Source organism: Sorex araneus, chromosome 1, assembly GCF_027595985.1.
Source record: "Sorex araneus isolate mSorAra2 chromosome 1, mSorAra2.pri, whole genome shotgun sequence".
Lineage (NCBI taxonomy): Eukaryota > Metazoa > Chordata > Mammalia > Eulipotyphla > Soricidae > Sorex > Sorex araneus.
Genome location: NC_073302.1, coordinates 341,636,435 through 341,654,522, shown reverse-complemented (window position 1 = coordinate 341,654,522; position 18,088 = coordinate 341,636,435). Strand labels below are relative to the sequence as shown.

Sequence of the window (18,088 nt, the reverse complement as noted above, 5' to 3'; positions counted from 1 at the left end):
CACCTTCCCCTAGCATATCCATCCATGTCCAATGATGTCCATTTGCAGTCTAGCCTTCTATTAACCACATCTTCCATGTGGCTTCTAGGCCTTCCTGCTTTAGTCCCAGGGAAATGGAGAGTGTCTTTGCTTCTCCTTTGCCAACTCAGCGGCAGAGCAGCTGCCATCAGTACGTCAGCAGGCTGTGCCTCTGTGTGTGCTCCGTTGCCGAGCAGGTGTGTTCTCCCCAGATACACCTTTTAAGATGATAGTGTCATCAGTCAGCAGTGCCCAAGGATCTGGGCGGGGGAGAGAGGGGAAAGGCTAATTGGTTCCATTCCAAAGTTCTCACACAGTTCCTAATACCCCAGCTTGCTACATCTGTTGTGTTCCGTATCCTCTCTGCTCTGTGGATAATTATTACCTCCACAGAGCATAATTGAGGAGAAGGAAGGTGAGCATAACAACAGAGAGCGTAGGCGCCCTCCTCTGCCCCCCGATATAACTATGGCAGATATTGGAACTTCAGGGTCAGCTTCTATCATCCTGTCCACGGTTCTGGGCATTTCCAGGTGGCTAGTCTATGTCTTCCTCATTACCCCTCTCCTGTTTAGAACATCAAGAAGGTGGAACTAAAGCTGAAATCACAACCTGCTTCTCAAACATTAGAGACTGAGACGTGTGATAAAAGTGCCTGATAATCATCTGACCTTTCAGAAGCTCTTAGATGATTGTGTTTCCCCTTGCAATTTATTTTTATGTGCCTACTTCCCAGTTACTGGATTGATTCTGTTTGACTTCCTTGTTCACTCTTTAATTTTGTAGGACCGTTTTTTAAGGTCCACTAATTTTGTTCAAAGCAAGTTTACTATTACTCAGAAAGTTAGCTAGTGTTACTCATTTGATAAGATAAGGACAGTAGTAGGGCACATGCATGCATAGTAAGTTCCAAGCTGTTACAAAGAAATTTATGATGTATGAGCCCTCAAAGATCTGTGCCATAGTATAGATCTTCCTTCATAAACTCTGGAGTGACTTCCTGATAAGCCCGTGGTAAGTTGAAAATATCTAAAGCTGAAAACATATTTAATGCACTAATTCTAAAATAACTTAGCCTGCTTTAAACATGCCTGGAATATTCAATTAGCCTACAATTAATGAAAATAATATAATTGAAAGCCTGTTTTATATTAAATTCTTAAGGGCTGAGGAGAGAGCTTAAAGGACTACAATGTATGCTTAGAAGCAGAGGCCTGAGTTTAATCTCTACCACATGGCCCCTAAGCACCACCAGGTGTGTCCCAAAGAAACAAAATAAACAAATAAAATAAAGCCTTCAGTATCTCATGTAATTTGTTTAACGCCCTATGGAAAATGAAAATCAGAGTGCCCTAATGTAAAATTTTGAGGTATGGTTTCTACTGAATGCATATTGTCTTTGTATCAAAGTAAAGAAAAAATTATTAACGGAATGATTGTAAGTTAGGAACTATCTGTAATTACTTTTGGACTTCTAGTATATAAGTTTCATATCAGGTAGAGGGAAGTAATGGCATAGGCAGTGCTTGACACCTTCTATCTTCATACCCTTTCGAAGATTACTCCTCTTTCAGGATAATGTGGTCCTGGATAAATCTCGTACTGAATTGCGTTAGCAATGATGAATCTCTTTAGGGATGAATCAAACCCAGTGAGCATCTAGCAAAAGAAGTTGGAAAATAATTACAACATATCTCGGGGATGGGAGACATCCACAATCGAAATTCAAACTAACGCTGTTATTTTTGCTTTGCCCATGCATTCAATAGGATGGAGTAGGAGAGGTATGGGAGAAACAGCATGTGCCCTCTTAGAAACCAATCCTCTTCCACAAAAAATAAAAAAGAAAGAAAGAAAGAAAGAAAAAGTATTAGAGTCTAGTAACTAATTGGTGCTGGAAGACATTTTCCATGGAATCAAGATCACCTAGATCCAAGACTCCATATCTCACATAATGATATCAATGTTCACTTAAACTGAATGATATGTGCCAAAGCTAAAATTCATATCTGTGAGTTCTGGTCTTCCCTCTCTTGATTCATATACCATGTGTTATATTCTCTATCCTGCTCTCTGTGAATGCATGTGCCTCAGGTCATATTTAAGCAGAGCAACTCACTCATGTCATTGTGTGTGGATCTCATGTATTCCCTCAACCGAGAAAAGTAAGATACATTTTGCAGGTAAATATGACTTCCCCAAACAAGTAAATGAATGAGTTGTCTGTTTTTACTTGGAAAAAATATTATAATCATTAAAAATTGATTCCCTCCAATGTTCTATTACATTGTAAGCTCCATTAATGCACTTATGACAGGGGAATAGTGCCCCTTTGTTTCTTGCCAGACATTTCAGGAACATGAAGATTGTGTCGAAGGGAGTACAACTTGTGGCTAGCAACTTATGCCGTGCTCTGAGTAGTTGAGTAGTAGCTCCAAACCCCTAGAGCACTTCACTGGATACCCTGGGGTGGATCTTTGTCCCTGTTGGCCATTTACAATTTCTCTTGTGTCTTTCAGGCATCGAGAATGCCAGCGACATTGCTCTGTACTCAGGCTTGGGTGCTGCCGTGGTGGCTGTGGCGGTTCTGGTCGTTGGAGTCACCCTGTATAGACGGAGCCAGAGTGACTATGGCGTGGATGTCATTGACTCATCTGCATTGACAGGTGGCTTCCAGACCTTCAACTTCAAAACAGTCCGTCAAGGTCAGCGGCATAGGTTTCCCCAGCACCTGGCCCTCAGGCCTTAGGCTGCATTCTCACAGAATGCCCGGTACTGTGGTACTGTTTGGCCTGTGGGAAGGTAGCTTTTGGAACTGGGAGCCGCTACCAAATTGTCCCCAAACATTCGGAAACCCAGTTCAGTAGAAAAATCTCTAAGTCCTTGGCAACTCTGAGGACAAATGGATCTCTTCTCACCTTTTATTACATTTTAAATGAGGCATTTCCATTTCTAGATAGGTAGTGGACCAAAGTTATTTTTATCTCACATTATCTATTTGAACTAGCCTACTTTAAAGATGTATATTTAGTGTAGTTTGTAAAAATGCTGAGTATTCAAGGCTACTATAACATCACCTCCGGGGCATATTTATGACACTTTATTAGGTGGAATAATTCTTATTATTTCTATTTTAAATGAGCAAAATATCTCTAGGATAGATGGTGGGTCAGTTAGCTATGGGGGAAAAAATGAAATTCTCTGCCTAAATGACTCTCAGGTGTTGCCAAGTTGAAGCAATCTTTTGTTGTAGAGGAAGGGAAATCTATCATGTCAAACTGTAGCAACACTCGCTTCCAAAATAGCGAGTCATTTAATTCTCTTGTATGAACCAAATCTATTCCTGATTGTGAGATGGGAATGAGACGCACATGGCTTTTATTTGAGAAAAAAAATGAAACTCTTTCTCTTCAGAATCTGAAGTTTTCTTCCTTGACCCTTATCATCAATATTTCACCTTTATTATTTTTTTTTATTGCATGTCAGTAGCACTGATAGCATAGGCCAAGACGTCGTCTCATTGCTTGGCAGAGATTGCATAGAGCTTTAAAATATAAACCTAGACATTGAGAGATTGGCCAGGTGAAACAGAACACTGCCACTCAGTTCTGGGCACTGAGGTTTCAGATCTGAGTCTGAGTTTCCTTGGCCTCAGGTGGAAGCACACTGCATATATTTGGATATGTTGTTTACAATGTATGAATTTAAAATCTAATGAAGAACAGATCTTTATACTCCATCGGAAACTAGAAATATATAACTGCCAAGTTATATACTGATAGTATCACAGACTATGACACTTGAGAATAGAGGAAATAAGGTACTGTGAGAAACAGTTCAATGCCTTAACCTAGAGCTTTGAAGGTAGATCTCAGCACAAAACTTCTATGTGAGCTAGCTAATCAATTATACTCTTGAGTCTCGATTTTTATAGTTATGAATCATGAATACAAGCCTGCTTCTCAGAAAGTTCTGTGGCGATCAAGCTGCCTGGAATCCTAGGTAATATGCATCGGCGTAGGGAGGTGTTCGATGAATGTTGTGAATCTAATTCTAGAAGCCAGGTTATTTTTCCTCCATTTGGCACCGCTGCCACTGTGCTCCACAGAGCAGCAGGTGAGAAAGATGATTTTCTGGCAACAACATTTGGGGGAATGCTGACTTGCATAAATTAATTGTATCTTACCATGGGATTTCATTGTGAATCTCTAAGTTAAAATGTTGCCTTTCCAAATGTATTTTGCTATTAAAAAAATTCGACTATGAATTGCACAAAATTATGTAAGTAAAACCCTTTGTTAAAATGCTACTCTTCTCTATATCAAGTGTGTTGCTAAAGCTGCCATTGAAAGGAGTTCTCTGTGGACGTCCATCATCACTGTTTAAAATATCCCTACTTGGTATAGCCAGAAAGGTTTTACACTGATACTTCTAAGTTGAATGTCATTCTTAGAGTAGACCAGGGACCTTAAATAGAACTTCCAAAAAGAAACAGGGAAATGTAGTGATTGTCTCATGTAAGATTTGAATCAAGTTGACAGCCAGTGTTCTTCAACTGTAACCCCCCCCCATAGATTTTATATTTTATATTTTCTTGGATTCTTCCTTTAATGCTTTCTTGGATTTGGAAGCCCTAGGAAGGTCTTTTAATGGTAACTAACAATTATACTTCAGAAAATGAGGACTTGAAAATAAAGTCAGTAAAGAAATTACTTTTCAGATCTCAGTGTAAACTTCCTGTATCAAAATTCTTGAGAGGTAATATAATTCTTTGGTACACTTTTTCCTCTGGGAGGAAAGTAAATAAGAGCAAAATGAGTACCTCTGGATTCAGTGCACTGCTATCCAAAAGCTTAGCAACTAATAAAAAAAACACTTAACTGGAAGAGTGCATGTTTCACATGTGGGATGTCTGGGTGTGAGACCTCACACCACATGGTTTCGTAAGAGCGACTAGGAGCGATCCCCAAGGACAGATTGGAAATAGCACCACCAGGTGTGGCCTGCCGCACCAATATAGCACAGCATTTTCATTGCGCGTATATCTTGGCACAAGAGAGCTTCGGGCAGGAAGAAAATGTAGCATCAAGGAGCCTTTCATTTGCTCAAGATTATTTCATCTCATTCAGAACCTCCTTTATGCTTTTGGATTCTTAAAGCATCCAAACAGAGTGTAGAAAAGTCAGTTATTGATTTCCTGCTGGCTTGCTACAGATTATGAAAATGGAAGAACAATGGAGACTAATACAATATGGCTTAGAATGGCAAGACTTTAAAAAAAAAAAACATACTTTAAACATTTTTGTCAGGCCCCAAAGGAAAATTGTTTAATATGGTTTGGGTTTCTGTTTGAGTTGTCACATTGACGGACTGATACGGGTGGGAGGTTTGGGACCCAGGGTTATTTTGTTATTTACTAATAAATGAGATTAGTTCATCACCAGAAAATATTGCTGCATTCCTTTTTAATATGTATCTTGGAAAAAATTGGTAAGCCCCAATAGATGAAAGTCCAATTGTTCTTGGTTTTGTAATGATTATTGTGATGTTTGTCATTTGTATTGGAAGAGAAAGAAAGTCAGTCTATGCTGCTTCCCCACATAGAATCCCCGTCTCTCGCTGTCTCCACATCCGGTGCCAGCTTTTCCTTTCAGGGGTACGTGTCTGTTATTAGCACAAATTGACTATTCAGACATGGGGCCATTCATGAGGTCACTGGACCTTTGTGCTCCAAAGATACATTATTTCCTCCCCCGAGTTCCTCATAGCTGCCCACAGTGCTGTGTGAAATGCACTGGCAGAAATACCACCTCGGTTACAAACATGCTCCCTAGTCACCAAGCTCTGTCATCTCTTGCCATTTCAAATGAACAGATGTTAGTTTTGCTGCAAACTGGATTGCAAAACATCTTTCTTCCTTCCCTTTGCCAGTTAAAATAATCACATAAACAATGATACCTGACTTAGTTGCTGAGGGCGTGCCAGAAATATTTAATTTGAAAAGACAGCATGCAAGGAACTCTGGAAAGGGAATGATTGGGGTCAGTGGTATTCAGAGTATCGGCCAGAAATCCAGCTTCTGAGGCTGTGTTTATGAATGACCAAACACTGGGGCTGTTTGTGATGTGGCACAGAAGGACACGTTCTTATAGGACCAGTTGGCAGGCAGAGAGGTGGGGGTGCTGCTCACCGAGGCAGTGAGACAGGGTAATGGTGAGCCTTTTTGTTTCTGAGTGACAGGTTGATGTTCTTTTACCAGGTAACTCCCTCCTCCTGAATTCCTCCATGCAACCAGACCTGACAGTGAGCCGAACATACAGTGGGCCCATCTGTCTCCAGGACCCACTGGACAAAGAACTCATGACGGAATCCTCGCTCTTTAACCCACTGTCAGACATCAAAGTCAAAGTCCAGAGCTCCTTCATGGTCTCCTTGGGAGTGTCGGAGAGAGCCGAATACCATGGCAAAAATCATTCCGGAACGTTCCCCCATGGAAACAACCGCAGCTTCAGTACCATACACCCCAGAAACAAAACACCCTATATCCAAAATCTTTCATCACTCCCCACCAGGACAGAACTGAGAACAACAGGAGTCTTTGGTCACTTAGGAGGACGCTTAGTGATGCCGAATACAGGTGGGTAGTTTGTCTTTGTGTTTCCAGAGTTAGAGAAGCATTTTATATGTGCACAATTACACATCAGATATATTTTAAAGATGTCTACAATTCCCTTGTCAAAGCAACAACCTGTGTTTGCTATCAGCTACCTATGAGAAAACAAAGACCAGTGCCAAGTTTAGGTTTTGCAGTCTTTGTCAGAGCACGGAGCAAACACTCCATTTGGTGAAGTTAGGGCTGATATTTACATTTACTGAAAAGTTTGATTCCTCCAAAGACTCTTGCGATGGATTACCTATGACCTGATCAGGAGTCACAGAAGAGGTTCTGTGAAATGACTGGCAAATATCTTTTATAACCAAGAGTGGCTTAGGCACTAGGAGCTAATTCATTCAAATAATACCCAGGAATCAAACTTTCTCAGTAACTGACCTAATGAACCCCTCCAGTGGCCATAGACCTAAGTAATGTTACTTTGGGCCAAAGAGATAGTCCAAGAGAAAGCACTTGCACTGAAAGTGACTGATGTCGGTGTGACTCCTGGCACTGTATATAGTGTCTCAACAACTTGGCACAGTAATCCCTGAGCACAGAACTTGGAATAAACCCTGAGCATGACTGATTATGACACAAAAGCAAAAAAAAAATAAATCTTATTTTTTACAAATAATGTTACATTGTGATGAGTAGTGGTTTATGTTTCAGTTGAGTCCAATTTTCAATCTGAGGGCTATGTAATTAATAAAATTTGTTCCAAAGTAGTCAGTTTTCCCGTTTGCAAGACAAATTTTAAAATTTTGCTTGTGATTATTTTTAATTTAACTTTTTGCAGGGATAGTGAATGTGTACAGCCCAAATGCCTTTTGCAATTTCATCACGCCTATGGATTTCGTCTTTAGAGTTACATCTAAGATCTAGCCAGATGGTAGAAGTGTGTAATGTCTCCTTTGATTTTTAGGCAATGAAAATTAGATGTTCTTTTGATCATGGCTTTTGGCTACTGAGAGAGAAAAGAGCCCAGATGATCATCGTGGGGACTTTCAGTTGCTAAATAGATTTTTCTCTAGGTTAGAGCTAACCAACATATCCATATTGAACAAATTTTCTTGTGAAATGAAATCTACATGGGACTAGTCTGATTACCCCATTTCTGCTGAGACTCCAGTTGACTTGAGACTGAAAAAGTGTTTCATGTTCATAAATTGATGTCTTTCCTTCTTCTGTTGCTTTCTTAGAAATTTTTGTCCAGGAGCAAGAGTGATTGTACAATTGATAGGGTTGCCTTGTATATGACTGGTAGGGGTTTGATCCTGGGTGTTTCTGTGCATGCCCACCCTCCAAAAAGTCTTAGTCTAGGGGACTGGAGTGATAGTCCAGCAGGTAGGGTGATTGTCTTATGCACGGCCAACCCGAGTTCCAGTCCCCAGCAACCCATATAGTCCCCTCAGCTACACCCCACCAGAGGTGATCCCTGTGCACCATTGAGTGTGACCCAAAAACTAAACAATTTTTTTTAGTCCAGGGCCAGAGAGATAGTACAGTGGTTAAGTTATTCGTCTTGCATGAGACCAACTCTAGTTCAATCTTTGATACCACACACAGTCTGTTAACGATCACCAGGAGTGACAAAGTAAGGTGTAGGCTCTAAGTACCTGTAGGCATCGCTCCAAAAATAGAAACATGGGCTGGAGCAATAGCACAGCAGTAGGGCATTCACCTTGCACGAAGCCGACCTGGGTTAGATTCCTCTGCCCCTCTCGGAGAGCCCAGCAAGCTGCCAAGAGTATCTTGCCCACACGGCAGAGCCTGTCAAGCTACCCATGGCGTATCAGATATGCCAAACACAGTAACAACAAATCTTACAATGGAGATGTTACTGGTGCCCGCTCGAGCAAATCAATGAGCGATAGGAAGACAGTGACAGTGACAGTGACAATAGAAACAGTAATTTCAGGCATATAACCCTAACTGCAGTTCTGAACAAGATTCTGTTTTCTGAATTTCCAGCTTTTCCCCCTTTTTGAGGTGGGGGGGTTGTTTTTTATTTGGAGAAGTGCACACTCAGCAGTGCACAGGGCTTTATCCAGGCTTTGTGCTCAGGAATCACTCCTGGTGGGCTTTGGGAACCAGATAGGGTACAAAGGATCGAGCCCAGGTCACCCACCATCCAAGGGAAGCATCTTACATGCTGTTGTTATTTCTCTGGTCCCTTTTAGCTCTATTCTCTTAATCAGTGTCTGACCCTTAGTAAGCACTTGTTAGCTATTGCTTATATAACTGGACTTGCTCTCCTTATTCTGTGTGTGTGTGCCTGTGTGTGTAAAGAATGTCAGAATAAAACCATTCATTGGCTATGTTTAATATTCATCCAAGAAGCCTAAAATCATGATGCAACTGAAAATTATGTTCTTCTGACTTGAGAAGTTCTGATCGAACTCTCTAAGATTTCCAAAGAGTCACTCTATGAAGGGGCATTTTAGAATTTATAACAAGAAGCCCTAGACAAGATTGAAGATGTATACTGGGAATGAATTTGATGAAAATAAGAGTGGGGAATTGAAACATATGCTCTGTTATTTGCAGAACATAAATGCAAAATATGCCCCAGGGAGCTAAAGAGTAAAGAAGCAAGGCACAGAAATTAGATTGTTCTAATGTCAACCATCCCAAATTGTGTGTTGCCTGGCAATGATTTCTCAAAAAAGATTTGGGTTGCTCCCACACTCTAAAAATCATTGTTATTTAAAATATGAACTACAAAATTCAGAAGATGGTTTTGTTGTCATGTCAAATAAAAGACTGTCAGGGTCGCAGGTGTAGGTTTTTTTTTGGGGGGGGTTCTTTAATCAGAGATAACTGGTGAATGGAGAATTGAAAATAGATACTTCCGTAAGAGATTAAAGACAGAAATATTTCCCATGATGCCTTTCATCTTCATGAAATATAACTTGCCACCTATATTATCACCTCTGACTGTCTTCAGTATCTACATACAATTTGCATATTTTCGCAGGAGAGAGTATGTTTTAAGGACAACCACACAATTTCTGATTGATGGAAGGTGAAATATCTTGTAGGTCTGGCTTGCATTTGCAGGTATTATGAATAATGTTTTCATCTAAGCACGGGGAGTTAAGCTGCATTAAAAGCAATAAGAGGGGCTCTATTATGTCCACAGTCCAGCAAATTGCCCTTTTTCAAAAGTCCATTTGTCCTAATTTGAGCTCAGGGTAACCATCAAGCACAGATGATCTAAAGAACATAAAATTCTCAGAAACTTTTTTAGTTTTTTTTACTTATTAAGAGTTTTTAGTTCTTTTTTATTCATACATGCATTTATGATTGTTTAATCAGTGTGTACCTGGTACCAGATGTTGTAAGACATGTTAGTGATATAATATAAGCACTATTTTGTAAAACATAGTTTTATCTCATTAATTTCAAAGTTCAGAAAACTCAAAATGCTCAACATGTCAGAAAAAAAAAATAAACCTCATCATTTGGTTAGGCAGTTGAGAAATTGTTTTTCAAAGAGCACAGAAATGTCCTATGTTGTGATGATAACGGTCACATAAAATTATTTCATTCATCATCATCATCACCATCATGATTGTCGAATTTCTCAAGCAGTCTCAGTAACATCTCCATTGGTCCCAGCCCTGAGATTTTAGAAGCCTCTCTCTGCTCATCCTTTCCAACAGTGCCACATCGGAGGATCTTTCAGGATCAGGGGAATGAGACCCATCACTGTTACTGGTTTTGGCATATGAATATGACATGTGTTTTGCGAGGCTCTCCCATGTGGGCAGGAAACTCTCAGTAGCTTGCCAGGTTCTCCAAGAGGGAGAACTAGGCTATAAGATGTCACTCGTTTAAGTCTCTGGGTGTTGACCGCTAGTGGAATTTCATGGTGCCGGGGGTAGTCCCTGGGTATGACTGCCTAGCTACTGGGAAATGGGGGATCTGGGCGAAAGAGACCCAATCCCAAACCCAGCAGGCTTGGGTTCCACACACGTGGGTTCCTCTGCCGGTACCTTCATACGTGAGGCTCGTCCAAACGTGTGTGGAGAGGGGCCTTAAGCATGGCTGTGGCTAGGTTCCAGAGGTCTTTGGCAGTGGGAGCTCTGCTCGGGGCGGGGAGGGAAGCTGGAGCCCATCCCCTCCGAGGGGCCCAGGGAAGACAGCCAGGCACATGGGCAAGAGGCTCTCTGAATAATGAAATGAAGTATTTCATGACCCATAAATAATCAATGTGTACATTTATAATGGGTATGTTTTATTACATGTGAGTCATATATCAGTTAATTTCTAAAAAATAGGAAAATAAAAAGATAAAACAACATTGAATTGGTTCCTTTAGGCTAGTACTCAAGATGGCCTTCAAGGCTGGTCATAGCTTCATGGGTTTCTGTAACTAAGGAACACGACTGAGTGCTTCTGTTGTTATAATGGTTGAACTCTGTGTTTTCCAACTTTTGGTACAGCGCTGGTCTGCAGGTGCCAGTTTGAAAACCACTGGCCTAGACAGTGTGAAAAAGAGGTAACAGACAAAGTGCTATGTCAAGCTATGCCTTGTCTGTAATGTGTATTTACAGGTTGACAACCACATACATAGCACATTCTAGCTCCTCCTTAGCAGGAGGGACAGATTTAATGAAGGCCACTTTGGTAACTGCATTTTAGAAGAACTAGGGAATAAAAGGAGGAGCTTAATCAAGCGCCTCTGCATATGGCAATTACAGATCTCTTACTATTGACATTAAGGTCCGGAATATAAATGGATACCTCTGCTGAAAAGCTGTAAGCAAGATTTAAATGGGCTTCATTCTTAGTGTGACTGAAAGATACTGATGATAAGAAGCATGTTCCTGAATAATACTCATAAATGTGAATCACAAATAACTTGTTTTGCAATGCATCTTGCATTCCTTGAATCCACAGCAGCTAACAGGTGGCTAGAAAGATATCAGAAAAACCTGCCATCTCTAGATTTAAATTATCAGAGACAACCCAAAGCTTTCTGCATGATTACATTAGCTCTAATAAAAGGAAAAGGGTGAAAGCTGCATTATTCAAGGAATAGAAATGAGGTTGCCCTGAGACTTTATTTCATAAAGATCTTAGTGTACTTTTATTTCACTTATTTTCATAAACAGGAAGCTACATTCGAGAGAATCCCTGCCCTGTCTACCTCTTTTCTCTTGGCTAGAATGAAATAAGTACTTTACAAGCCTTCAAGGAGAGAGAGGGGACGTTTGTAATGAATTGCCTCATCTTATGCTACCTTCCCTCCTTAGACTATACTATCTTCAAAATTACTGAAGTTTTTGGCAAGAAGTTGGTTAAGTAACCTCTAACCTATCCTAGTGACTGTACAACCACCTATGTATTTCCTAAGTGTGTAATGATTTTTCCCCTCCAGTTTTCTAGAGAAATGCAATACACTACATTAAGTAACTCCCAAATTTGTTTCCACATGCACAGTTTAAAAGAGTATTTCATACCATGCTTTAGCAAACTATTAGAGGATTCTCCTGTTATCCCAAATACCTTTTCAGAAAGGAACTAGAGACAAGACTAAAAGCATTTAATATTTTGAAGATTAATGCACTGATAAGCTCATACACTCTCATATATGTTTCATAGCACCAATTCTTAGGACACTCAGTCTTTTAAAATAAATTTTAAATGCCAGGAAAACTTTAAATGAAAATCTAGTTTGAGGTCCCAAAAAATTAGTATAGGAGGTGAACTGCTTGCTTTGCACTCGTGGTTCAAAACCCTGCAGCTAATTGAACCCTGGTTCAAATCCTGTACTGCTATATGGTCCCCCAAGCTCTGCCAGGGACATTTCTGAACACAATGGCAGGAATAGCCCTTTAACATCCTAAGTGTGGCCCCAAAGCCAAAATAAACCCAACATTAAAACCAACCTTAAAAGCTAATTTGAGCACACATTTAAATAATATAACCCTTTTATGTTAATTTGAGGATAATGTTTTCCCCTTATTGGATTTAATAAACTTTCAAAAGTCAGGATTTCGAATATTACTGTGAATTTCATAAACTGCTGTTATATAAGTTGAAGTGCTTCAAGACAGTTGGAAAGTCTCTGAATAATTTGGTGGTGGTTTGCTTTGTTTGTTTTAGGCGTGAGTTTACTCATACCTCATGGCGCCATCCCAGAGGAGAATTCCTGGGAGATTTATATGTCCATCAACCAAGGTGAACCCAGGTAAGATAGAAATGGTTGCTGTATTAATAATGTTTAAAATATAGACTGAAACTTCTATGGAAAAATTGTCATTAAGAAAAATCTGTATGATGTAGAGGTCAGATGCTGATCTACCTAATTGTGGAGAGGGAAAAATTAGTTGCCAAAGTATTGGCTCAAATGAAAACGCAGACAGCTCCACAGTGTAGACGGAAAACCTAAGGCACTGAAGTCTAGACATTAAATGCAAAAAAGTAGATAAGTGAGCACATCAGAAACAGCCTTTTCCATAACTACTGACTGACTCACAATCTTCCATCCAAAGATAAATAAGAAAACTAACCACTGGACGCACTCTTTGGTGCTAGATATTACCTTGTAAGATCACTAGAAGACAGAAGACATACTGTAAACTGAAAGACCATATTTTTCCTTTTCTTTCTTTTTCTTCTTTTCTTCATCTTGTTTTCCTATTTTTGGGGCACACCTGGCCATCCTCAAGGCTCTGTGCTCAGGGATTACTGCTGGTGATGTTTGCAGGACCTTATGCAGTGCTAGGGATCAAACCCAAGTCACCCTTGTTGAAGGCAAGCTAAATAACCCCATACTATCTCTCCAGCCTCGAAAGACCATTATTAGCCAGTTTCCCTTCATTTAAAAACATGGGCTACATTCAGGAGTGTGTAGGGTCTTCTGACAAATTTCAGCAGCATAGAGGATTGGAGCGATAGCACAGTGGGTAGGGTGTTAGCCTTGCATGCAACCAACCTGGGTTCGTTTCCTCAGTCCCTCTCGGAGAGCCTGGCAAGCTACTAAGGGTATCCTGCCTGCATGGCAGAGCCTGGCAAGCTACCCGTGGGGTATTCCATATGCCAAAAACAGTAACAAGTCTCACAGTGGAGACTTTACTTGTGCCCACTCAGCAAATCAGTGAACAACGGGATGACAGCGTCAGTGCTACAGTGCTAAATTTAGTTATATGAACAAATACATAACTCTTGCTGCTTACTCTTTTAATGAAAGTATTTACTTCCTTTCACAGTACAACCATAATATTTGTAGAACTAACACTGCCTTCCACACAAGATAAACCTAATCCTCTTTAGAAGTCAGTTTTTCTTATAAACTGGATATATACCTCTGGCACTTTCAGTCACAACATCTTGGTTATTTTAGAATAGATTTTCTGTTGTTAGCAAAGAACACACGAAGGGAAAATGCTGAAAGGAAAAACAGCCTGAGAAACAGATGGCTCGAACATATTTTGATAGATGTCTCCATAAAGGAATTTGTCGGTGCCCAAGTGGTTTGAACTTCCTGTCCCCCAGAGCTTGGAAGGGCTGGAAGAAAATATTCTACTGGTTGGCGGTGGTGAGGCTCTCAGAGGACCTTTGTGTAGGCTGAGCTATGGCAAGTTCTTGAGCTGTTTCCTCAGTCCTAAAGAGTTAGATCCTTTGCCTGCTGCTGCTATCACATAGCTCTTGGCCATGAGAGGACGCGGAGACTCAGAGAGCTTTGAAGTGTGCGTTCAATATTTTCATTAAGCAGATCTAGAAGTTGAGTTCTTGGATGTCACCTCTGTTTTACCTTAGAAGCCTCATTTGTTTAAAATTGAAATCACGGTCAGTGACACAAGGTTTTGGCTGCATTAGCCCACAGATATGGAGTAGAAAGCAGAAATCTAATGTGGTCTCTTGCAAACCCAGCCTTCATATTCACCTACATACCTCACAAAATCAGTAGGATTTTTCAAAACCATATGATCTACTTAAAGTGTATTTTGTTCTCGTATAGATGGCATTCTTGTTTCTTCATTCACAGTGCCCTTCCTGGGCTAATTGTCCTAGTTATTCTATTCTATTCATAGCTTCCTCTAAAATCCACCAGTGACTTCCATTTCTGTGTAAAAGAACCAGTCCAAGGCTATTTCACAGTTTATAGACACCTAATTTTCAGTACGCTCTCTCTCTCTCATCCCCCCCTTTTCTGTTCCTATTTCCTGTCTTTGTCACTTTGTCACTTCCTTCTTCTCCCCCCAAAAGATGATGACATCAGGAAAAACAGGAGACAGATAACATGGAACTAATCTGAACTGGCTCAGGGATCTTTTTCAATGATCATCCAGTGTTCTCGCTTTGTTTCAATCCTATCTCTTTCCTCTCTCCTCTCTCTCCTTCTTTCTTTCTCTCTCTCTCTCTCATGGGGAAGGGAATACCCCACAGGAACACTTCTCAGTATGCTCGGGAGTTGTTCCTAGCCATGCTGGAGGAATGGTGTAGTGCTGGAACTCACTCAGGCCTCCTATATGCCAAGTATGGCCCAGACTGTATCACTGTCATCCCATTGCTCATTGATTTGCTCAAGGGGGCACCAGTAACATCTCCATTGTGAGACTTGTAGTTACTGTTTTTGGCATATAGAATACACCACAGGTAGCTTGCCAGGCTCTGCCATGCGGGCGGGATACTCTTGGTAACTTGCCGGGCTCTCTGAGAGGAACAGAGGAATTGAACCCAGGTGGGCCACGTGCAAGGAAAACACCCTACCCACTGTGCTATTGCTCCAGCCCTAATGGATAAACTCCCTGGCTCCCCAGACCCTGCCTGTTACTAGAAGCTTCCTAGGAGGTCAGAACTAGAGTATGTCTGAGGCTTTCAAACATGCACAGACTAAAATGGCTCCAAATGTGGGGAATGGCATCAGGAGAACATGCTATTGTCAAAGAGAGAAATACATAAAAACTCAACAGCGTCTGCAGACTGAGTTTTGTGAAGTCAGTCCCAGGCACACCCCCCGGCTTTGTAAGCTCCATGTTAGCTAGTTGTTCATCCTTGTGTACTCAAGGTATGTAGAAGATTATAAAGGAACAGGAATGTCTCATTCAAGACTTCAGATCTGTAAGTTGTACTCTTCCTGATCTGTCATATGGAGGAGAAAGTAATATTTGAGGAGGGACATATTATTTTTATATTGCTTTAACTTTCCCAGCAATTCCTCTCTCCCGAGGAAATGGCTAGTCACTGGACTATAGCTCACTAACTTCTCTTGGCAATCATTACTCCCTCATAAGTAGCTCCAAAATATTTGTGAAAACAATGAGAAAAAAATCTTTCTCTTTTTTAAAAGAAGCACATGTGAATTCTTTTACATCCTGCCAACATGACTTCAATAGGAATTCTTCAGCTTTTAATCTGGTGCTGAGTCAGGAGAAGGCATTTATGCAGCCATGCATTGCCTTCTTGTTTTGTTCAAGTCCTGTGAAAACCCATTTTTGGCTTGTGCTGTCCATCTGTCATTGTGACACTTTTCGGTTTTGTGGGTTTTAGTAATGCTATGGGATAAGTCTCAGAGAAGGGCGTATACAACCTGGCTATATTTGGGGAATAAAATTGTCTTTCTTAAAGTGCAGAGGGCTAGGGCAGTGCTGTCTTCTCTTTCAAGATTGCCACTTCTCTTGGGGCTGGAGAGATAGCACAGCGGGTAGGGCGTTTGCCTTGCACGCGGCCGACCCGGGTTCAAATCCCAGCATCCCATATGGTCCCCTGAGCACAGCCAGGGGTAATTCCTGAGTACAAAGCCAGGAGTAACCCCTGTGCATCGCCAGGTGTGACCCAAAAAGAAAAAAAAAAAAAAGATTGCCACTTCTCTTTCTTTTTGCTCATTGGTTTTCTGAACCTCCTTTACCTCCACTGAGAAATATAGTGAATTCTTCCAGTCAGTGTCTTTATTTCCTTCTTAAAATCTATTTTGTCTACAGTGATACATTTGGTTTCTGATTTCTGAGTTCCATTCCTGGTCTCGCACAGTCGTGACTTGATGGATCTAGGACTGAATTCATGGATCCAGATTCTCTCCCAGATTCTCAGACTGAATGAAATGAATCATAGTCCTAAATATCTTCATGTGTTTAGCGATTCTCAGCTGGTTCTATTTAGACATTGTGGTAAGTTTTGAGTGCAACTGACCCTGATTTGAATCCCCAGCATGCTTATGGCCCTCCAAGCCCCCATATAGCCAGAGTTTTCTCCTGAGCACAGAGCCTAGAAGAACCCATGGGAGCCTCCAAGAATGACACAGCACCCCCTCCACAAAAAAAACAACCCCCCAAGTTTCTAATGATGCAATACGAATCTTGTTCCCTGTAAAGAGGCATCTTCTGGAATAGATCTATAAAATCATGAGCATTAAAGAAGACTGGAAGTAAGATAGAGTTGAACAAGTTTTCTTAGAAATTGCTCCAGATAAATTACTGTCTTTACATAGAATCAAATAGAATTGTGAGAAGTAAGGATGGAAGCAAGTTTCACACTGGTATCGAACTGTTTGAATACATTGCCTAAGTGTGAAAGCTTGTACACAGTCTTAGAGACCCTGTTTTCAGATATGACCATCACTATAAGTTAATGAAACTCATTGTGACTTGGTTATCACATGAAAAAATAATATTAGGTACATTTCTGATAGTTATCATAAAAGATAGTGATAAACCAATGTATAAGATCTCTGAATGAGAAAATCTGATACATTACTTCTGAGAAAGTACTCTACCTAAAGTATTTTGGTCTTTTCATTAATCCTGAATGGTAAATAATAGCAGTTACCTTAATTTTATAGATATGAACATTAAGACCAAGTAAAGTTTAGAGTTTTGTCTTACTTTATAGCAGGATTGGGCACCAAAAATAAGACTTACTGACAAATATATTTTTAGACTATACACACTCCCCATATACAAGGCATAATTGAGTATGTTATTCTTGAATCAAGAAAGACTTGATGATAGATCACTTTGTTTTTATTGAATTACTTGTGAGATACAGCTACAAATTTTTCATGTTTGAGTTTCAGTCATACAATGATTGTATAACCAACTCTCCACCAGTGCACATTCTCCACAACCAATGTCCCCAGGGTCCCGCCATTCCACCCCTCCCCCTGTCTCTATGGCAGACCATTTCTCTCATGCTGTCTCTCTACTTTGGGGCATTATGGTTTGCAATACACTATAGATCACTTTCTTGATGAGAGTCAGACATGTAAAATCATGAAAATGCACCGGGAGATAGATAGAGGTATTTAAATTTGGTGAAGAAACGTTAATGTTGTGATTAATTATCATTATTAATGTTGTCTTGGGTTTTACAGATGAGAATGGATAAAATAGAGGAGGATCCTTAGTCCATTCTAAGGATTGATTTAAAAAAGAAAAGACTTTATAACCAGAGTAACTAACTTCC

General features: G+C 40.4%; 1 protein-coding gene across 7 annotated transcripts in view; it reads left to right on the top strand.

The window, feature by feature from the left end:
• Positions 1-18,088, top strand: part of UNC5D (unc-5 netrin receptor D) — a 595,849-nt gene that overhangs the window by 508,841 nt on the left and 68,920 nt on the right. For 5 of the 7 annotated variants that reach the window (XM_055141615.1, XM_055141606.1, XM_055141592.1 and 2 more), the window contains 3 exons: positions 2,538-2,723; positions 6,278-6,655; positions 12,788-12,872. In XM_055141615.1, coding sequence (XP_054997590.1) covers positions 2,538-2,723; positions 6,278-6,655; positions 12,788-12,872 — 649 coding nt within the window. The remainder of the gene's footprint in view (positions 1-2,537; positions 2,724-6,277; positions 6,656-12,787; positions 12,873-18,088) is intronic. The other 2 variants (XM_055141626.1, XM_055141599.1) reach the window with 1 other exon arrangement.